Source organism: Labeo rohita, chromosome 24, assembly GCF_022985175.1.
Source record: "Labeo rohita strain BAU-BD-2019 chromosome 24, IGBB_LRoh.1.0, whole genome shotgun sequence".
NCBI lineage: Eukaryota > Metazoa > Chordata > Actinopteri > Cypriniformes > Cyprinidae > Labeo > Labeo rohita.
This window is the reverse complement of record NC_066892.1, coordinates 23,967,821-23,983,711: the sequence shown is the minus strand read 5'-3', so window position 1 is coordinate 23,983,711 and position 15,891 is coordinate 23,967,821. Positions and strand designations below refer to the sequence as shown.

The 15,891-nt window shown below is 36.6% G+C and overlaps 2 protein-coding genes across 3 annotated transcripts; both read right to left on the bottom strand.

Moving 5' to 3' along the window:
- Positions 1-440: 440 nt before the first annotated feature.
- LOC127155608 (uncharacterized) lies at positions 441-6,055 on the bottom strand. The gene is made up of 6 exons (XM_051097943.1): positions 5,969-6,055; positions 4,664-4,886; positions 4,116-4,167; positions 2,990-3,136; positions 1,703-1,932; positions 441-1,464 (listed from the first exon to the last, which is right to left on the bottom strand). The coding sequence occupies exons 1-6, from the start codon at positions 6,053-6,055 to the stop codon at positions 1,232-1,234; spliced, it is 972 nt and encodes a 323-aa protein (XP_050953900.1). The 3' UTR covers positions 441-1,231.
- A 694-nt stretch (positions 6,056-6,749) lies between these two features.
- zgc:174877 (uncharacterized protein LOC570025 homolog) lies at positions 6,750-15,604 on the bottom strand. Of its 2 annotated transcripts, none has more exons than XM_051098766.1 (5): positions 14,357-15,604; positions 11,420-11,634; positions 11,132-11,323; positions 10,536-10,695; positions 6,750-8,439 (listed from the first exon to the last, which is right to left on the bottom strand). In XM_051098766.1, exons 1-5 carry the CDS (start codon positions 15,388-15,390, stop codon positions 8,421-8,423), a joined length of 1,620 nt encoding a protein of 539 aa, XP_050954723.1. In that variant the 5' UTR covers positions 15,391-15,604; the 3' UTR covers positions 6,750-8,420. The 2 variants fall into 2 exon arrangements, with proteins under 2 accessions (XP_050954723.1, XP_050954722.1); XM_051098765.1 differs by having other exon boundaries at positions 11,132-11,326; positions 14,357-15,602.
- Between the last annotated feature and the right edge of the window lie 287 nt (positions 15,605-15,891).

Genomic DNA, 15,891 nt, shown 5'->3' with positions numbered 1-15,891 from the left:
ACATGCTACTTCCCAAACACATCTACTGCTTACACAAACGTTGATCACACTACAAACAAGACAAAACTATGATGCTATAAGAAACAGAAAAGATCAATTCATTGTTTACTTGGGTCTTTAGTCTATGATTAGCTCACCTCACCTCTTATCTGACAAGTTTTCGGGTTTGAGTCGTTCGTTCATCACGTGACAGCCCCATAAGATGAACGAATGACTCGAAAAACCCAAAGACTCGAAAGAGGTGAATTAATTCCAGTACAGAACCTAATCCGGAGCATTTGTTCAAAATGAACGAATCATTCAAGAACCTGTGCTACACGAGCTTTTGCGCTTAGAAAGTATACACATTTTTATTTTTTGAAAAAAAAAAAAAAGACTGATCCTTTCGCTAGATAAGACCCTTCTTCCTCGGCTGGGATCGTTTAGAGCCCTTTGAAGCTGCATTTAAACTGAATTTTGGAAGTTCAAAATCGGGGCACCATTGAAGTCCATTATATGAAGAAAAATCCTGAAAGGTTTTCCACAAAAAACGTAATTTCTTTACGACAGAAAGACATGAACATCTTGGATGACAAGGGGGTGAGTAAATTATTTGCAAATTGTTGTTCTGGAAGTGGACTTCTCCTTTAAAGCTTTTCAATTGAAAAAGCACTGTCTTCATGTAACGTATAATAAAAACAAGTGTAACAGTCTTCCCATATGAATCTCAGTTAGGGCACATTGCATTTCCATTCTTCATCACAGATTTACGCTGAAAAATGTGGGGCACTGTTGACATCGGGAGGGTAGTGGCACCCTCTGCCCCTCTTAGTACTTTCATTACCATCCTGTCTGTCGAAGCCATGGGCTAAATTTTAGTATAACCATATAAATAATGAATAAATAATCTAGAAAATGGTCTAAAAACCATTTTGTTTCTATAGAGTTTCTATAGAGTTCTATGTTTTCCAGTGGCTGAATATTTTCTGGGGCACCAAATAAATATGATAAATGTGAGCACAATTTTAGCCACAAAAGATAAAGACATTTTGTGGTCCCCAAAGTCATACAAGTTTGAAATGAGAGTAAATACATTTTTAATAATAATAATAATAGTATAAAAAATATTTAATTCCTACAGTTAATTTAGATAAATTAATAACAATAATAAAATAACAACAACAAACAATAGCAAATGTCTGACCATTAAGAGTCCATTCAGTTACAGTTTATGCTCTTGAGCACTTTCCAATTAACTTTTTCCAGTTGTTTCATCTGAAATCCCTCGACAGACATGAAGCGAGAGAGCGCTGGTGAGGTTCTCAATTTGTGTGCGGAGGAACCTGCGATCCTCCTGTAGGTCTTGCACCTGTCTCTCCAAAGCTGCAATCTTCTCCTGTTTGCTTTCCACCAGACAATGAAGTTTAGTGATAGTCAGCATAACACTGCTGGGTAAACCCTCCATGTTTGGAGAAGGTATCACAGCTGAAAAAAGAGAGAAAAACATGACAATTTGTTTATGTACATGTATTTGTTACTGAAGAAGAGAAGACAACCCAAATTGCCCAGCTGGGATTTGAACAAACAACCCTCTGTCTAATGACAAAACTGTACCAAGTGCATTAATGCAGACAATTCTCTCTATATATTTTTCATTATTGTGTTTTGGAGATGCTAATGAGCTAATTAAACATTGATTCTCAGTAAATGGCAAATCACATACTGGAGTCGGCAGACTCGGCACTGCTTGGAATGTTGTCCTGCTGTGTTTCAATAGCAGCTGCCAATGTGTTTGTATCGTCCCACTGGATTTGTATATTCTCTGGTTCCTGTTTCATCCAGCTATAGGTGCTCACAGGACTGCCCTGTCTCGCAGAGCTGGAGTCAACTTCACTGCTGGGAGAGTATGGAGCAAAATCCTGCAGCCATTGAGAGTTCACCTCAACCTGGGAGCTGCCGGAGGAAAATATCATACAACAATGATGGCATAAATATTTTTAATACTGGAAATTTTGTGCATGATGATTAATATATCCACATTCTCGTTAAATTGCTTTGTGTTCATATTTGCTATAAAAAAAACTTTTTACATACCAAAAATCCTTCAAGTCCCACAAATGTGTTGGTTTTTGAGCATTTTTGAACCCTTTCCAGCAATGACTGTATGCTTTTGAGATCTATCTTTTCACACTGAGGACAACTGAGGGACTCATATGCAACTATTACAGAGGGTTAAAATGCTCACTAATGCTCCAGAAGGAAAAACAGTGCATTAAGAGCCAGGGGTGTAAACTTTTGAACAGAATGAAGATCTGTACATTTTTCTTATTTTGCCTAAATATCGTTTTTTTTTTTTTTGCCCCTTCGGAAGCTACAGAAGATACTTGTTTCCCAGAAGACATAATAAGTAAAATTTACCCTGATCTTCAAATTCAAAAAGTTTTCACCCCCCTGCTCTTAATGCATTGTGTTTCCTTCTGGAGCATCAGTGAGCATTTAAACCTTCTGTAATAGTTGCATGTGAGTCCCTCAGTTGTCCTCAATGTGAAAAGATGGATCTCAAAATCATACAGTCATTGTTGGAAAAGGTTCAAATACACAAAAATGCTGAAAAACCAAAGAATGGGCAGTTCAACTGTTCAGGACAAACAAGGGACTAACAACTATTACTAAATAAAACAATACAAAAAACTCAGCTGTGGATCATTCAGGTAACAACACATTATTAAGAATCAAGTGTATGTAAACTTTTGAACAAGGTCAATTTTTATAAACTCAACTCTTATTTTCTTTTGTGGACTACATGTAAACATCTCTTATGTGAAATATTCAGGTCAGTACTAAACAAAAAATAACATGCATTTTGTGTGATCCCTCGTGTATGTAAACTTTTGACCTCAATTATATAACTAGCTTACAAAATGTCCAAAAACAAGAGGAAAATGCTATAAAATAATAGTTACTGCCATAATCAGGTTTGCAAACAATTAAACGGGCTGAAGGAACATACGTGGATTGCTGTGGTATATTACGAATCTTGTTCCTGCGACTTCTCTGGTACAGTCTCCATTTCTGCCTCAGTTCCTCCTGTCTTGCCTTAGAGAGTTCAGCTACTGGAGGATGTTTAGTCTTTCCTTCTCTCTTTCTTCGTTGGTAACTAAGAATTTGAAACAAAAAGAAAGTGTATTAGTACACAATAAAATGTAAACACTTCATATTCACATAAGTGTTATTGCTTTTATAGTATAACAGATGAAATATAGGTGAGTTTTAATAAGTGAATTGCTTGCTATTAGAATTTAAGATAATCTGTGGAATAAAAATCAAACACCTCTCTCTTCTTCTAGCAAGGTATCTGGCCCTGGCAACAGGATCAGCATTCACCTTTGCTCTGTGTCGAGCCGATTTCTCATTGTTTGATAGTCGCATCTATAAAATAAAATAATATTTAAAAAATAATATTAAAAATTCAACACAAGAATTACGTTCAAATACAAAATTTGTGGAAGGAATATGCTAGAATCACAAAAGGGATATACATTTAGGCTACAGTTAGACTTGACGGTAATAACAGTTACAGCTGATACTACATAAAAATGTAAAAAAAATGCACTTTTTACAGTCTAACAGATATTGTCAAACTGAGTGATGAAATCAATATTGATTATAAGCAGACATTAGTTGTATTAAATACAGTTATAAGTCCACTTAGCTGTGGAACTGATGTTACAATTCCATTTTATATTACAGTAAAATTCCACCTCCAATCTAAACTGATATATTTAATGAATATTTTAGTGTTTTAGATAGAAATGTCATATGACAGCTACTGTATTAAGGAAAGATGATAACGTCTAAAAACAACATGGCTCTAAGAATTCAAATTACATTTACAGCATCACGAATCCACCATAGTTCGTATGCAAGATCTTGCAGGAAGTGTCAAATGGAGTGACTGGTTACACCACATGACATTTCAGTTACCACATTTTTCTAAATAAACCTACGATGACTCATGAACCTTCAAAGTTTTCCAACAGACATTTCAAATGATAAGTGAACCTCATCAATATGTGATATGTGAACCTTCACGTCACAGAAAGAAAACTATAAGCTATTTGAAAAGACGTACTAACCTTGACATACAGCCATTAGAATTTGCAGGGTTCCTCTCTGAGACACCATTTCCTGTTTCACGGTCACATGACAGCAACACGACAGCATGTCGGTTACACCAGAGAGTGGGGAGGGGTTTTTTGGGTTACACCACACAGAAAAGCTTCAGTACTTGTTTCAATGAAAATATTATTAGTACTATACCAAACTGCTCCATACGTGTTTTTCCCTCCCAAAGACTTTAGGCATTTGAAACATTTTCTCTCTGTTCTAATTTAAGAATGGTTACACCAACTAGACATGTTTTGTCGTATAACATACATACGCTTTTTAATACAGAAAATCCTATTCAGCACTAAAGCATTGGCTTTTCTCTTCGAAGCACATGACGAGGGAAAATTGGCGTTATTTTATCGGGGCATCTGAACAAACAACCCTCTGTCTAATGACAAAACTGTACCACGTGCATTAATGCAGACAATTCTCTATATATTTTTCATTATTGTCTTTTGGAGATGCTGATGAGCTAATTAAACATAGATAAACATTCAAACGGCAAATCACATACTGGAGTCGGCAGACTCGGCACTGCTTGGAATGTTGTCCTGCTGTGTTTCAGTGGCAGCTGCCAATGTGTTTGTATCGTCCCACTGGATTTGTATATTCTCTGGTTCCTGTTTCATCCAGCTATAGGTGCTCACAGGACTGTCCTGTCTCGCAGAGCTGGAGTCAACTTCACTGCTGGGAGAGTATGGAGCAAAATCCTGCAGCCATTGAGAGTTCACCTCAACCTGGGAGCCGCAGGAGGAAAATATCATACAACAATAATGGCATAAATATTCTTAATACTGGCAATTTTGTGCATGATGATTAATATATGCACATTCTTGCAAAATTGCTTTGTGATCAAATTTGCTAACAAATGATTTAAAAAAGGAATTTTAAACCACAAATGTGTTGGTTTTTTAGCATTTTTGTGTATTTGAACCATTTCCAGCAATGACTGTATACTTTTGAGATCTATCTTTTCACTCTGAGGACAACTGAGGGACTCATATGCAACTTTTACAGAGGGTTGAAATGCTCACTAATGCTCCAGAAGGAAAAACGGTGCATTAAGAGCCAGGGGTGTAAACTTTTGAACAGAATGAAGATCTGTACATTTTTCTTATTTTGCCTAAATATCTTTTTTTTTTTCTTCTTTTTTTCATTTAGTACTGCCCCTCTGGAAGCTACGGAAGATACTTGTTTCCCAGAAGACATAATAAGTAAAATTTACCCTGATCTTCAAATTCAAAAAGTTTTCACCCCCCCTGCTCTTAATGCATTGTGTTTCCTTCTGGAGCATCAGTGAGCATTTAAACCTTCTGTAATAGTTGCATATGAGTTCCTCAGTTGTCCTCAATGTGAAAAGATGGATCTCAAAATCATAGTCATTGTTGGAAAGGGTTTAAATACACAAAAATGCTGAAAGACAAAAGAATGGGCAGTTTAACTGTTTAGGACAAACAAGGGACTCCTGAACAACTATTATAAAACAAAACAAAAACTCAGCTGTGGATCATTCGGGTAACAACACAGTATTAAGAATCAAGTTTATGTAAACTTTTGAACAAGGACAATTTTTATAAACTCAACTCTTATTTTCTTTTGTGGACTACATGTAAACATCTCTTATGTGAAATATTCAGGTCAGTACTAAATAAAAAATAACATGCATTTTGTGTGATCCCTCGTGTATGTAAACTTTTGACCTCAATTATATAACTAGCTTACAAAATGTCCAAAAACAAGAGGAAAATGCTATAAAATAATAGTTATTGCCATAATCAGGTTTGCAAACAATTAAATGGGCTGAAGGAACATAGGTTACCCCAGAGAGTGGGGAGGGGCTCTGGGTTACACCACACAGAACAGCTTCAGTACTTGTTTCAATGAAATTATGATTAATACCATACATCGGTCTCTCTTATAGACGGTTAAATACATTTTGTTTACCATCATAACATATATATTATTTCGTTAATTTGGATGTGATGTTTATTACATTTGGATGAAATGTAATACTTCTTTGCCAGACAACTCTGAAAAGTGGTTGAATTGGTTCATAAACCAATGCTGCTTAACTGACAACCGTCTCTGTCATGCCTGTAATGATCCAACAGCATAAGTGAACTCATGACTTGACCTGGTCAACCTTACTGACTGGGTTAAAAGTCATTATAGTTAGTATTGAGGCAAATCTAAAGTGTATTTAGGTTCTAAACGACTTTCAGAATGTTTAGAATCAAATGTTATTTAGTTCAAAGTTTTAGTAGGCAAATTAAAATAACTATTTCTAAGTCTTAAGTATGATTAATATTTAAACACCATAATAAACAGCAGTACGTTCATACATAGGGTTGTACTGTTTAGCTAGTGTTTTTTAGCATGCATGGTCTAATTCAGGATGTCAGGTAATTACTTGAAGACATATAGAAGAACCTCTGAATTGTTTTTAACTGGTTCTTCAAAAGAACTGATTTGCAGAAATGAGTAGTATATACCTTTTGACATCGTCAAACAGAACTGACCTTCAAGGGCCTTGGTTTTGCTGCTACAAATCGTCTCAGTGTGGAAGACACGTCGCTTCACTCGGTTACAGGTTGGCTCGCAAATAGAAGTATTTTTATTTAAACAATATAGACAATATTTCTGTAAAGATTTAGCAACTGAAAATACAAAGATAAAAAAGGGGCAGAGCAAAGACTTTCATGTTTTCAACGGGGTCAAATACATCTAGAATCGAGGACAGTGTTTTAGAGCAGTGGTTCTCAAACCTGTCCAGGGGACCCACAGCCACCACATATTTTGTGTGTCTCTCATAGACCACATCCTTGCTCACTCTACTAATGAGCTGAGGAGTTGAATCAGGTCTGTTAAATAAGGGAGACATACAAAATATGCTGTGGTTGGGGGGCCCCCAAGACAGGTTTGAGAACCAGAGTTTTAGAGAGTATTTACACTAAGTTAGCAAAATGGCTGAATTTTTTTTTTGCAGCACCTTTAATTGTTAAACAACTTGGCAGACCTGCATTTTAAAAATGTTTAAATTTCAAAACCTGTTTGTTTACGAAAATTTTCACCAAGGTTGTTTTCGCACACAATGCCGTCGTATTCCCTTATGTCAGGGTTCTTCATATCTTGCCCACAACTTCCACTAAACCATAAAATGAAAAACGTTTCAAACATAAAAAACACAAGCAGTGTTCTTGAACTCTGGCTCTTGAGGGCCACTGTCCGGCCGAGTTTAGCTCCAACCCTGACCCAACTCACCATCCTGTCATTTTCTAGTAATCCCTGAAGACCTGCATTAGCATGTTGGAGTATTTGATTCAGACTGAAGTTAAACTCAGTGGGACAGTGGACCTTGTGGGCCAGATATCAAGAACCCTGACATAAAGGAACACGGCGGCATTGTGTGAGAATACAACCTTAGTAAAAATTCCCGTAAACAAACAGACACAAGGTTCAAACATCTTAACTATAAGCATCACAACACATTTCAAATGTCACTCGCTACTTTATTTTCTTCCAGCACCACTTTCATTCAACAATGGTATCAGAGTGACCTCTAGTGTTCAGTCACGGACAATGCTCTTGTTTGTTTAGCAGTGCTAGGAAACTGTTCTCCTGAAGCCCTCTCTCATTTGCTCCATCCTTTCTGCGAGGGCTTAATCAGCATAAAAGAACTGTTCAGTTGTGATTTCAACTGGTAGACCAACCCGGAAGACTAGTTGTTAGGGTTTTACTGATAGTTTTCAGATTACCGGTTTTCAAATGAAAATCATCGTTTACATAAGTACAAGAATATAAGTTTGCGTTTGACAAATTGTTAAACCAACAATATGACTTCACTCATATGTACTTATAAATCAAAAACCCACTTGAGCAAGGCTCAAACCATGTTAATTTTTTTCTAGGTTGTTGAATTACAAACTGAACTGCTCTGTTCTGAAGAGAGGGCACACTGCTGGACGCTGCTCACTTCCTCACAAGGCTTGATCAGACCCACCAGATGAACAGATTTTTTAGCAACCTGGTGCAGTTCTGCGATGAGGGCCGTGTTGGGGACGTTGTCAGGGAGGGTCAACCAGGAGCGCTGGCACAGCCCAGAGGATGGTGGGCCCAAATTAGGTCCTTTATGGCATAACCCACTGTACTCCTGGGCATATGGAGGCTCACTTGTTATATAACTGTCAAGGGCCCTTTGAACTTTAGTAACGCACTTGGGCGGAAAGCCCTACTCATGCTCTTCTTCTTGAAAAAGGCTGATCAAGACCTAGTCACGATGGGGAACAGAACCTGTTGGGAAGAGATTGAAATCAAAGTTTAAAGGAAGGATCCACTTCCAAAACAAGGATTCACATATAATGTACTCACCCCCCTTGTCATCCACGATGTTTATGTCTTTCTTTCTTCAGTCGTAAAGAAATTATGTTTTTTGAGCATTTTTCTCCATATAATGGACTGCTATGGTGACCCGATTTTGAACTTCCAAAATGCAGTTTAAATGCAGCTTCAAACAATCCTAAATGCGGTAGTAAACAATCCCAGCCAAGAAAGAAAGGTCTTATCTAGCGTTACGATCGGTTATTTTCATAAAAATAATACAATTTATATACTTTTTAATGTCAAACGCTCGTCTTGTCTTACTCTGCCTGCACGGTTTTTTTTTTCCGGTTCATGACAGCTAGGGTATGACGAAAAACTCCCATCTCATGTTCTACCTCAACTTCAAAATCGTCCTATATCGCTGTTTTACCTTTTTTGTTAAGGGTGTTTGATCTTCTTTGCATGTTCATGTTGCAAAGAGTGTGAGGTACTTCTGCAGCGATGCAGGATGATTTTGAAATGATTTTTGAAGTTGAGGGAGAAAATATGAGTTTTTCAACATACCCTAACTGTCTTGAGGCAGAGTTCAAGGAGAGCAAGGCAAGAGGAGTGTCTGAGATTAAAAAGTATTTAAATTGTATTTTTTTTAATGAAAATAACCGATCGTTTCGCTAGATAAGACCGTTCTTCCTCGGCTGGGATCGTTTACAACAGCATTTGGGATCGTTTGAATTGAATTGCATTTAAACTGCATTTTGGAAGTTCAAAATCGGGCCACCATAGCAGTCCATTATATGGAGAAAAATGCTGAAATGTTTTCCTCAAAAAACAATTTCTTTACGAATGAAGAAAGAAAGACATGAACATCTTGGATGACAAGGGGGTGAGTACATTATATGTGAATCTTTGTTTTGGAAGTGGACTTCTCCAACATTTTAAATACATGCTTTAAAGCAGTACACATACAGTTGAGGTCAAACGTCCTGCAAAAATGTTAATTTTTACCAAAATAAGAGGGATCATACAAAATGCATGTTATTTTTTGTGTAATACTGACCTGAATAAGATATTTCACATTCAAGACTTTTACATACAGTCCACAAGAGAAAATAATAGTTTGATTGACACTTGATTCTTAATACTGTGTTGTTACCTGAATGATCCACAGCTGTGCTTTTTGTTTAGTGATAGTTGTTCATGAATATCTTGTTTGTCCTAAACAGTTAAACTGCCTGCTGTTCTTCAGAAAAATCTTTCAGGTCCCACAAATTCTTTGGTTTTTCAGCATTTTTGTGTATCTGTATGATTTTGAAATGCGTCTTGTCACACTGAGGACAACTGAGGGACTCATATGACACTATTACAGAAGGTTCAAATGCTCACTGATGCTCCAGAAGGAAAAACAATGCATTAAGAGCCAGGCGTGTAAACTTTTAAACAGAATGTTTTTTTTTGTGATGAAATTATGGGACCTGATGGATTTTTCATAAGAACAGCAGGCAGTTTAACCATAGAGGACAAACAAGGGAACTTGTGATCACAAAACAAAACAAAACCAGCTGTGGATCATAAACTTTTGAACAGGGTCATTTTCATAAATTCAACTATTATTTTCTCTTGTGGACTATATGCAAACATCTTTTATGTGAAATATCTTATTCAGGTCAGCACTAAATAAAAAATAACATGCATTTTGAATGATCCTCTTATTTTGGTAAAATATTTAACATTTTACAGATTCTGCAAACTTTTGACCTCAACTGTAATTACTGAAATGCATCTATCTATTTTTTAAATTTCTTTTGCATCAACCTGAAACTCCTTTTAAAGTACTTTGTTAACAAATATGATTTTAAAGCAATTTTGCAAGAATAGTAAAATATTTTGGTAAAATAGTTAAAATTTTGCAGATTCTATAGGGTGTATGTAAACTTTTGTTAATTTTTTTTTTTTTAATGTATGCTAAAGTGTATTACATTTTACAAGGTATCTTCTACAGCTAAGGCAAATTTCGAAACAATCCGATACACAACTGTTAATACACAAGTGCTACTTTTTTGCGGTACCTCTCTTTGCTTTCTTTTTGTGGCGTCTCTTTTTTTCTGACGCTGCTGGACTCTTCAGAAGAAGATTCATCAGTGATACTCTCATCATCTACATATGAGCTGGAAGAGCTCTTACGCCGCCTTCTGCGTGATCTAGACCCAGAGAACACTGATGTGCTCGCTGCAGAAACAGAATAGTAGTAAACAAGAGCGCATGAGCAAGCACCAGTGTAATAGGAAATCTGTAAATTCTGAACATCAACTGTAAACTCATTAGTTCATAATTTCAGTTCATAATACATTAACATGAAATTAAAATACTCATCCCAATCAAGCACAACTATTCTTTAAAACAAAAAAAAGCATTTTCATGACCTTATCTATATTCTGTGTCATGGAACCTTGCCTTTTGTCAGTGTGTTTACTGCTTTAGTCATTTTTTATTTCAGTTTACATAATTTATTTACTTCTAAAATTTCATTTTTGGGTGAACTATTGCTGACACACAAAGTCATTCATACATACATAAATTATTACTGCAAAAAGGTAATTTTAAAATTCATTATAATACTGGTCTCATTCTTGAACAAGGTGTTTTAGATGTTTTTCCACCGCACCTTCAGGCACTGAAACCAAGCGAGCACCAGTGAGGTTCTCGATTTGTGAGCGGAGGAACCTGCGATCCTCCTGTAGGTCCTGAACCTGTCTCTCCAGAGCTTCAATCCTCTCCTGTTTGCTCTCCAGTAGGCACTGAAGTTTGGTGATGGTCAGCATAACACTGCTGGGTAAACCCTCCATTGAAGGTACCGCTGCTGAGAAAAACAAATTTATGTCCTGTCAGTTAATTATGGAGATCCTAGTGCGCTCATTGACATGGCTTCTTGTGAAATGAAAACATGTCGTACTAGTAACAGCACTGTTCAGATTGTTGTCCTTCTCAGGATCTTTGGCGGCCTCAGAGTTTATGACTTCAGGCTCTGGTTCCTGTTTCACCCAACTGTGGCTGCTCACGGGACTCTCCTGTCTGGCAGAGCTGGAGTCGAGTTCACTGCTGGGAGAGTATGGAGTTGATTCTGGCTGCTGCTGCTGCTGCCATTGAGCAGAAATCTCAACTGGAACACTGCGAGAGATCATAATCGCACATTTATTATTTTTATGATATACATTTATACATGACTTGTTTAATTACTACTACAAGAGTGCTGATATTTCATATAACAGCAGTGGAAATTTTCACTATTTGTATCTGTCTGCCTTTGCTGCGTTCAGATCAGAGTATATGAGTGGAAAGTTGTAATGTTTTAGCTTGTTTTTACTTTGCAAAAAATAATTTACTTATCAACAGCATTTTACAAAATACTCTGTTATAATAATCTAGTACAACAACACAATTGTCAATGTGACATTGCTTTTATATTTTTATAAAAAAAAGAAAGAAAGAAAGAAACAGTTAATCAGTTACTCATCTTCATGTCGTTTCAAACCTGTAATACTTTCCTCTGTGGAACGCGCGCACACACACACACACACACACACACATACCCTCACAAAAAGAAAAATGAATGTCAGTGGGGTCCAAAACAATATTGTTCAAACAACCGTTTCATCTTTCGTTACACTGAAGAACGAACGAACAACAAGATAAGTAAATGGTGACAGAATTTCATTTCTGTGTGAACTATCCCTTCATCTGTCAACTTATGTTTTCAAACACAATTCACAAGTCCTCTATTTTGTTTTTCTTTGCCCTTCAGGAAAGACTAGCTTCAAAAAGGGCTGTGAAACAATTAACTGCATGCAAAATAAAACTCTGTGTTTGCCTATATGTGTGTGTGTACTGTGTATATTTATGATCTATATATAAATACACACAGATGCAGGTATATATTTAAGAAAAATGTTATATTTATATACAAAATATTTATATGTACATATAATATTACTTAGTGCTGAGGAACAATTAATCGCATCTGAAATAAAAAACATTTGTTAACAAGTGTGCCTACTGTTTATATTTACTATATAAACTTTTTAATACGTTATACAGTATAAATTTTAAAAAATGTTGACGTATATATTCAGTATTATATATATTTAATATACACTACCAGTCAAAAGTTTTTTTTAAACAGTAAGATTTTTTTAGGTTTTTTAGAAGCCTCTTCTGCTCACCAAGCCTGCATTTATTTGATCCAAAATACAGCAAAAACAGTAACATTTTGAAATATTTTTACTATTCCAAATAACAGATTTCTATTTGAATATATTTAAAAATGCAATTTATTCCTGTGATTTCAAAGCTGAATTTTTAGCATCATTATTCCAGTCACGTGATCCTTTAGAAATCATTCTAATATTCAGATTTGCAGCTCAAAAACATTTATTACTATTATTATTATTATTATTATTATTAGTTATGTGGAGTAGAATTTTTCAGGTTACTTTGATGAATAGAAAGTTCAGAAGAACAGCATTTATCTAAAAAAAAATAAATAAATAAAAACTTTTGTAACATTATAAATGTTTTTATCATCACTTTTGATCGATTTAAAGCATCCTTACTAAATAAAAGTATTAGTTTCTATAATCAGCACTAATATAAATTATATGTAAATATACATTTTAAAAATATAAAATTATTTTTAATTACATACATGTGTGTATTTATTTTATATACATAATATACACAGAACACACACATACGTAAACAGTTTTATTTTTTATGCGATTATTGTGATGTATTAATCATGATTAATCATTTGATAGCACTATTATATGTAAATATAAATATACATATATTTTTAAATTACATAGGCTAATCTTGTGTGTATTTATACATACATCATTACAATAAGCACACAGACATATTTTCTGTAAACACTTATTTTATATATAACATATATATACACACACACACACACAAACACAATTATTACGTATGCGTAATATATGTATGCGTGTGTATTTATATATACATAATTAACATACACAGTACACACGTTCTATTTAAACACCCATTTATTTTGCATGTGATTAATTGCGATTATTCCATGGTCTGTTTGAATACTGGATTCTGATTGGCTGGCAGGTATGCAGTAAAACCGTTTAATCCACAGGTAGTTCCAAGTCAGTTTAATCAATATTCCATATCAACGCACTGCTTTGATGCACACTAACCAACACACATCACTCACACACAAACACACACACAGTGAGAGGTCGGAGATCGCAGATTAACATGCCGTAACTAAAAAAATTATTTTTACCCATTCAGTCAAATATTGCGCTTTAATGAGCAATACTAGTTTTAACTTGTCTATAACTTGGCAAATGACCATGGAATACGCGGGATAATCAACGGCTTACCATGCATTAAAGGATTTTAAAAGGCAAAGTGCTCCGCTTCGTGTTGGGTGGTTCTTTCCCCCATGTCGTGCATTTAAAATCTGTTAATGCACAGCAAACCGTTGATTATCCCTCACTTAAATGCACTTTGCCGGGGCAACCACCCTCCGCTATGCATCAGGTGGTTCTTTGCCACGGCGTAGTGCGTTTAAAATCCTTAAATTATCCCTTACTTAATTGTTTGACAGCCCAGAAAAAAAAAAAAAAAAAGTTTCCAGTGCACCATTCTTTGTTTCTATGGCTGTGTGTTGCCAAGCAACAATAGACAAGTACAGTCAGATGTTACAGGCCCAATGCTGTTATACGAAATTTAAGCACTCCATGCCAAAATCTAACATTATAAGCATAAAGAAATCTGTGACAGTGTATGAAACCTGGAGAGGAGCAATCACTGTTTATATTCTGAACGTTTTGCTTTGTTTTCAGGCTAAACATACCTCTGCAGACATACCGCCACGATCTCCCTCGATTCAGTCAATCTTTGAATGGCAGTGAGCCTCAGACTGTGGTTCGTGTAGGTCGTTCTCATTCCGGCTTCTTTGCATATTTTGGGAAGCATTTGAGACAAATAATTGACTCCCAGAGGAAACGAAGTATACCACATCTCGTCGGTGATCACATACGTCCTTTTGGGCTGCAGATACAGCGCTTTAGCGTCGGATGGGATTTTGCTCAGATATTTCTCCAGAGACGCAACCGGGCACAGCGGATTGCCGGGCTCTTCATACATAGCCCTGCGGTTTTTCTTGTCCTTTTCCTGTAGGTTTTTGTCCTCGTTTAATGTCATCGTGAAGTATTTGAATCCGTTTTGGTCTCGGTTCAGAGCTAACGAGTCTGGCTGCAGGTGTCGGTTGCCCTCCTTACCCCTGAGTCCAAAATGTAACTGGATGTCATACCAGACCTTGTTTAACAAGCCTTTTGGGTTGCCAGGGTCCAGCGCAGGAGAGTGTTTCAGCAGGTGCTGGTCCTCAGGTGAAATCGGGGGGTAATGTGTTGTTATATCTCGACCGGAGCGTCGGATCTGCTTAACGACGCCTTTAAAGACATTATTGGCGGACCTGAATTCGGCGTCCTGCATTAGATTCCACGCTCGGTTGATGGGAGGGTCGTTCACGAACCTATTCAGTCCAGCCCGAAGCCCGACATAGCTGCTGATTCCGTACAACTCTCCTTTGCTCGTCCGTATAGAGCCATAATACTCACGGAGCACCGTGTTCAGCTCCGACTTCTCAACGGTTTTAAAGTCGATCGTCAGTTGCTTTTCACGCAGCCAGGCTTTAAAACAGTTCACAGCCCATACTGTTTGTTTTACAGTACTGGACTCGTTCCGGTTGTGCTCTAATTCGTCTAAATCCGCTGATGTTACATTCGCACACCTGGATATCTGTGCTGTTAAAGTGGGCTCTCCTGTCTCCGTCTCTTCCTCTTCACCTGAAGAGCTTTCACACTTTAGGTCAAACATTATATTCATGCGAAAAATCCGGTGGTTAAACTGTTTCCTTTATTATCTCTTTCAACGCACTAGAGTCACACTACATGACATACCTGCTCAAATTTCCGTACAAAGCTCAAATGGACAATTATTTGTAGCGACTTGCTGACCTGTACACACACACAGCCACGAGTGTTTTGAGAATTTCTTTGTTGTTCTTCTTCTACGAGACACTGGCGGCTGGAGCGCCACTAAAACACACCGCCACCTACTGTTTACTGCATAAGCAATATGCGCTGTAGTCTATCCAAACACAAGAACCGAGCTCACTATACGACTGAAATAATCTACAGTTTCATGTGAATGCTGTTTTATTTGATTTTAGCTAACCTATTCATTGATATTATAAATGTTCCGGTCCTTGATCCTGATTGGTTGAGCCGCGTTCGAAGCTGTTGTAAATTACTCTACAAACATACACCTTTGTTTACTTTTGTGTGTTGCTTGGCAACCACTTTGTTGCAGCCACAACTGTTTCTG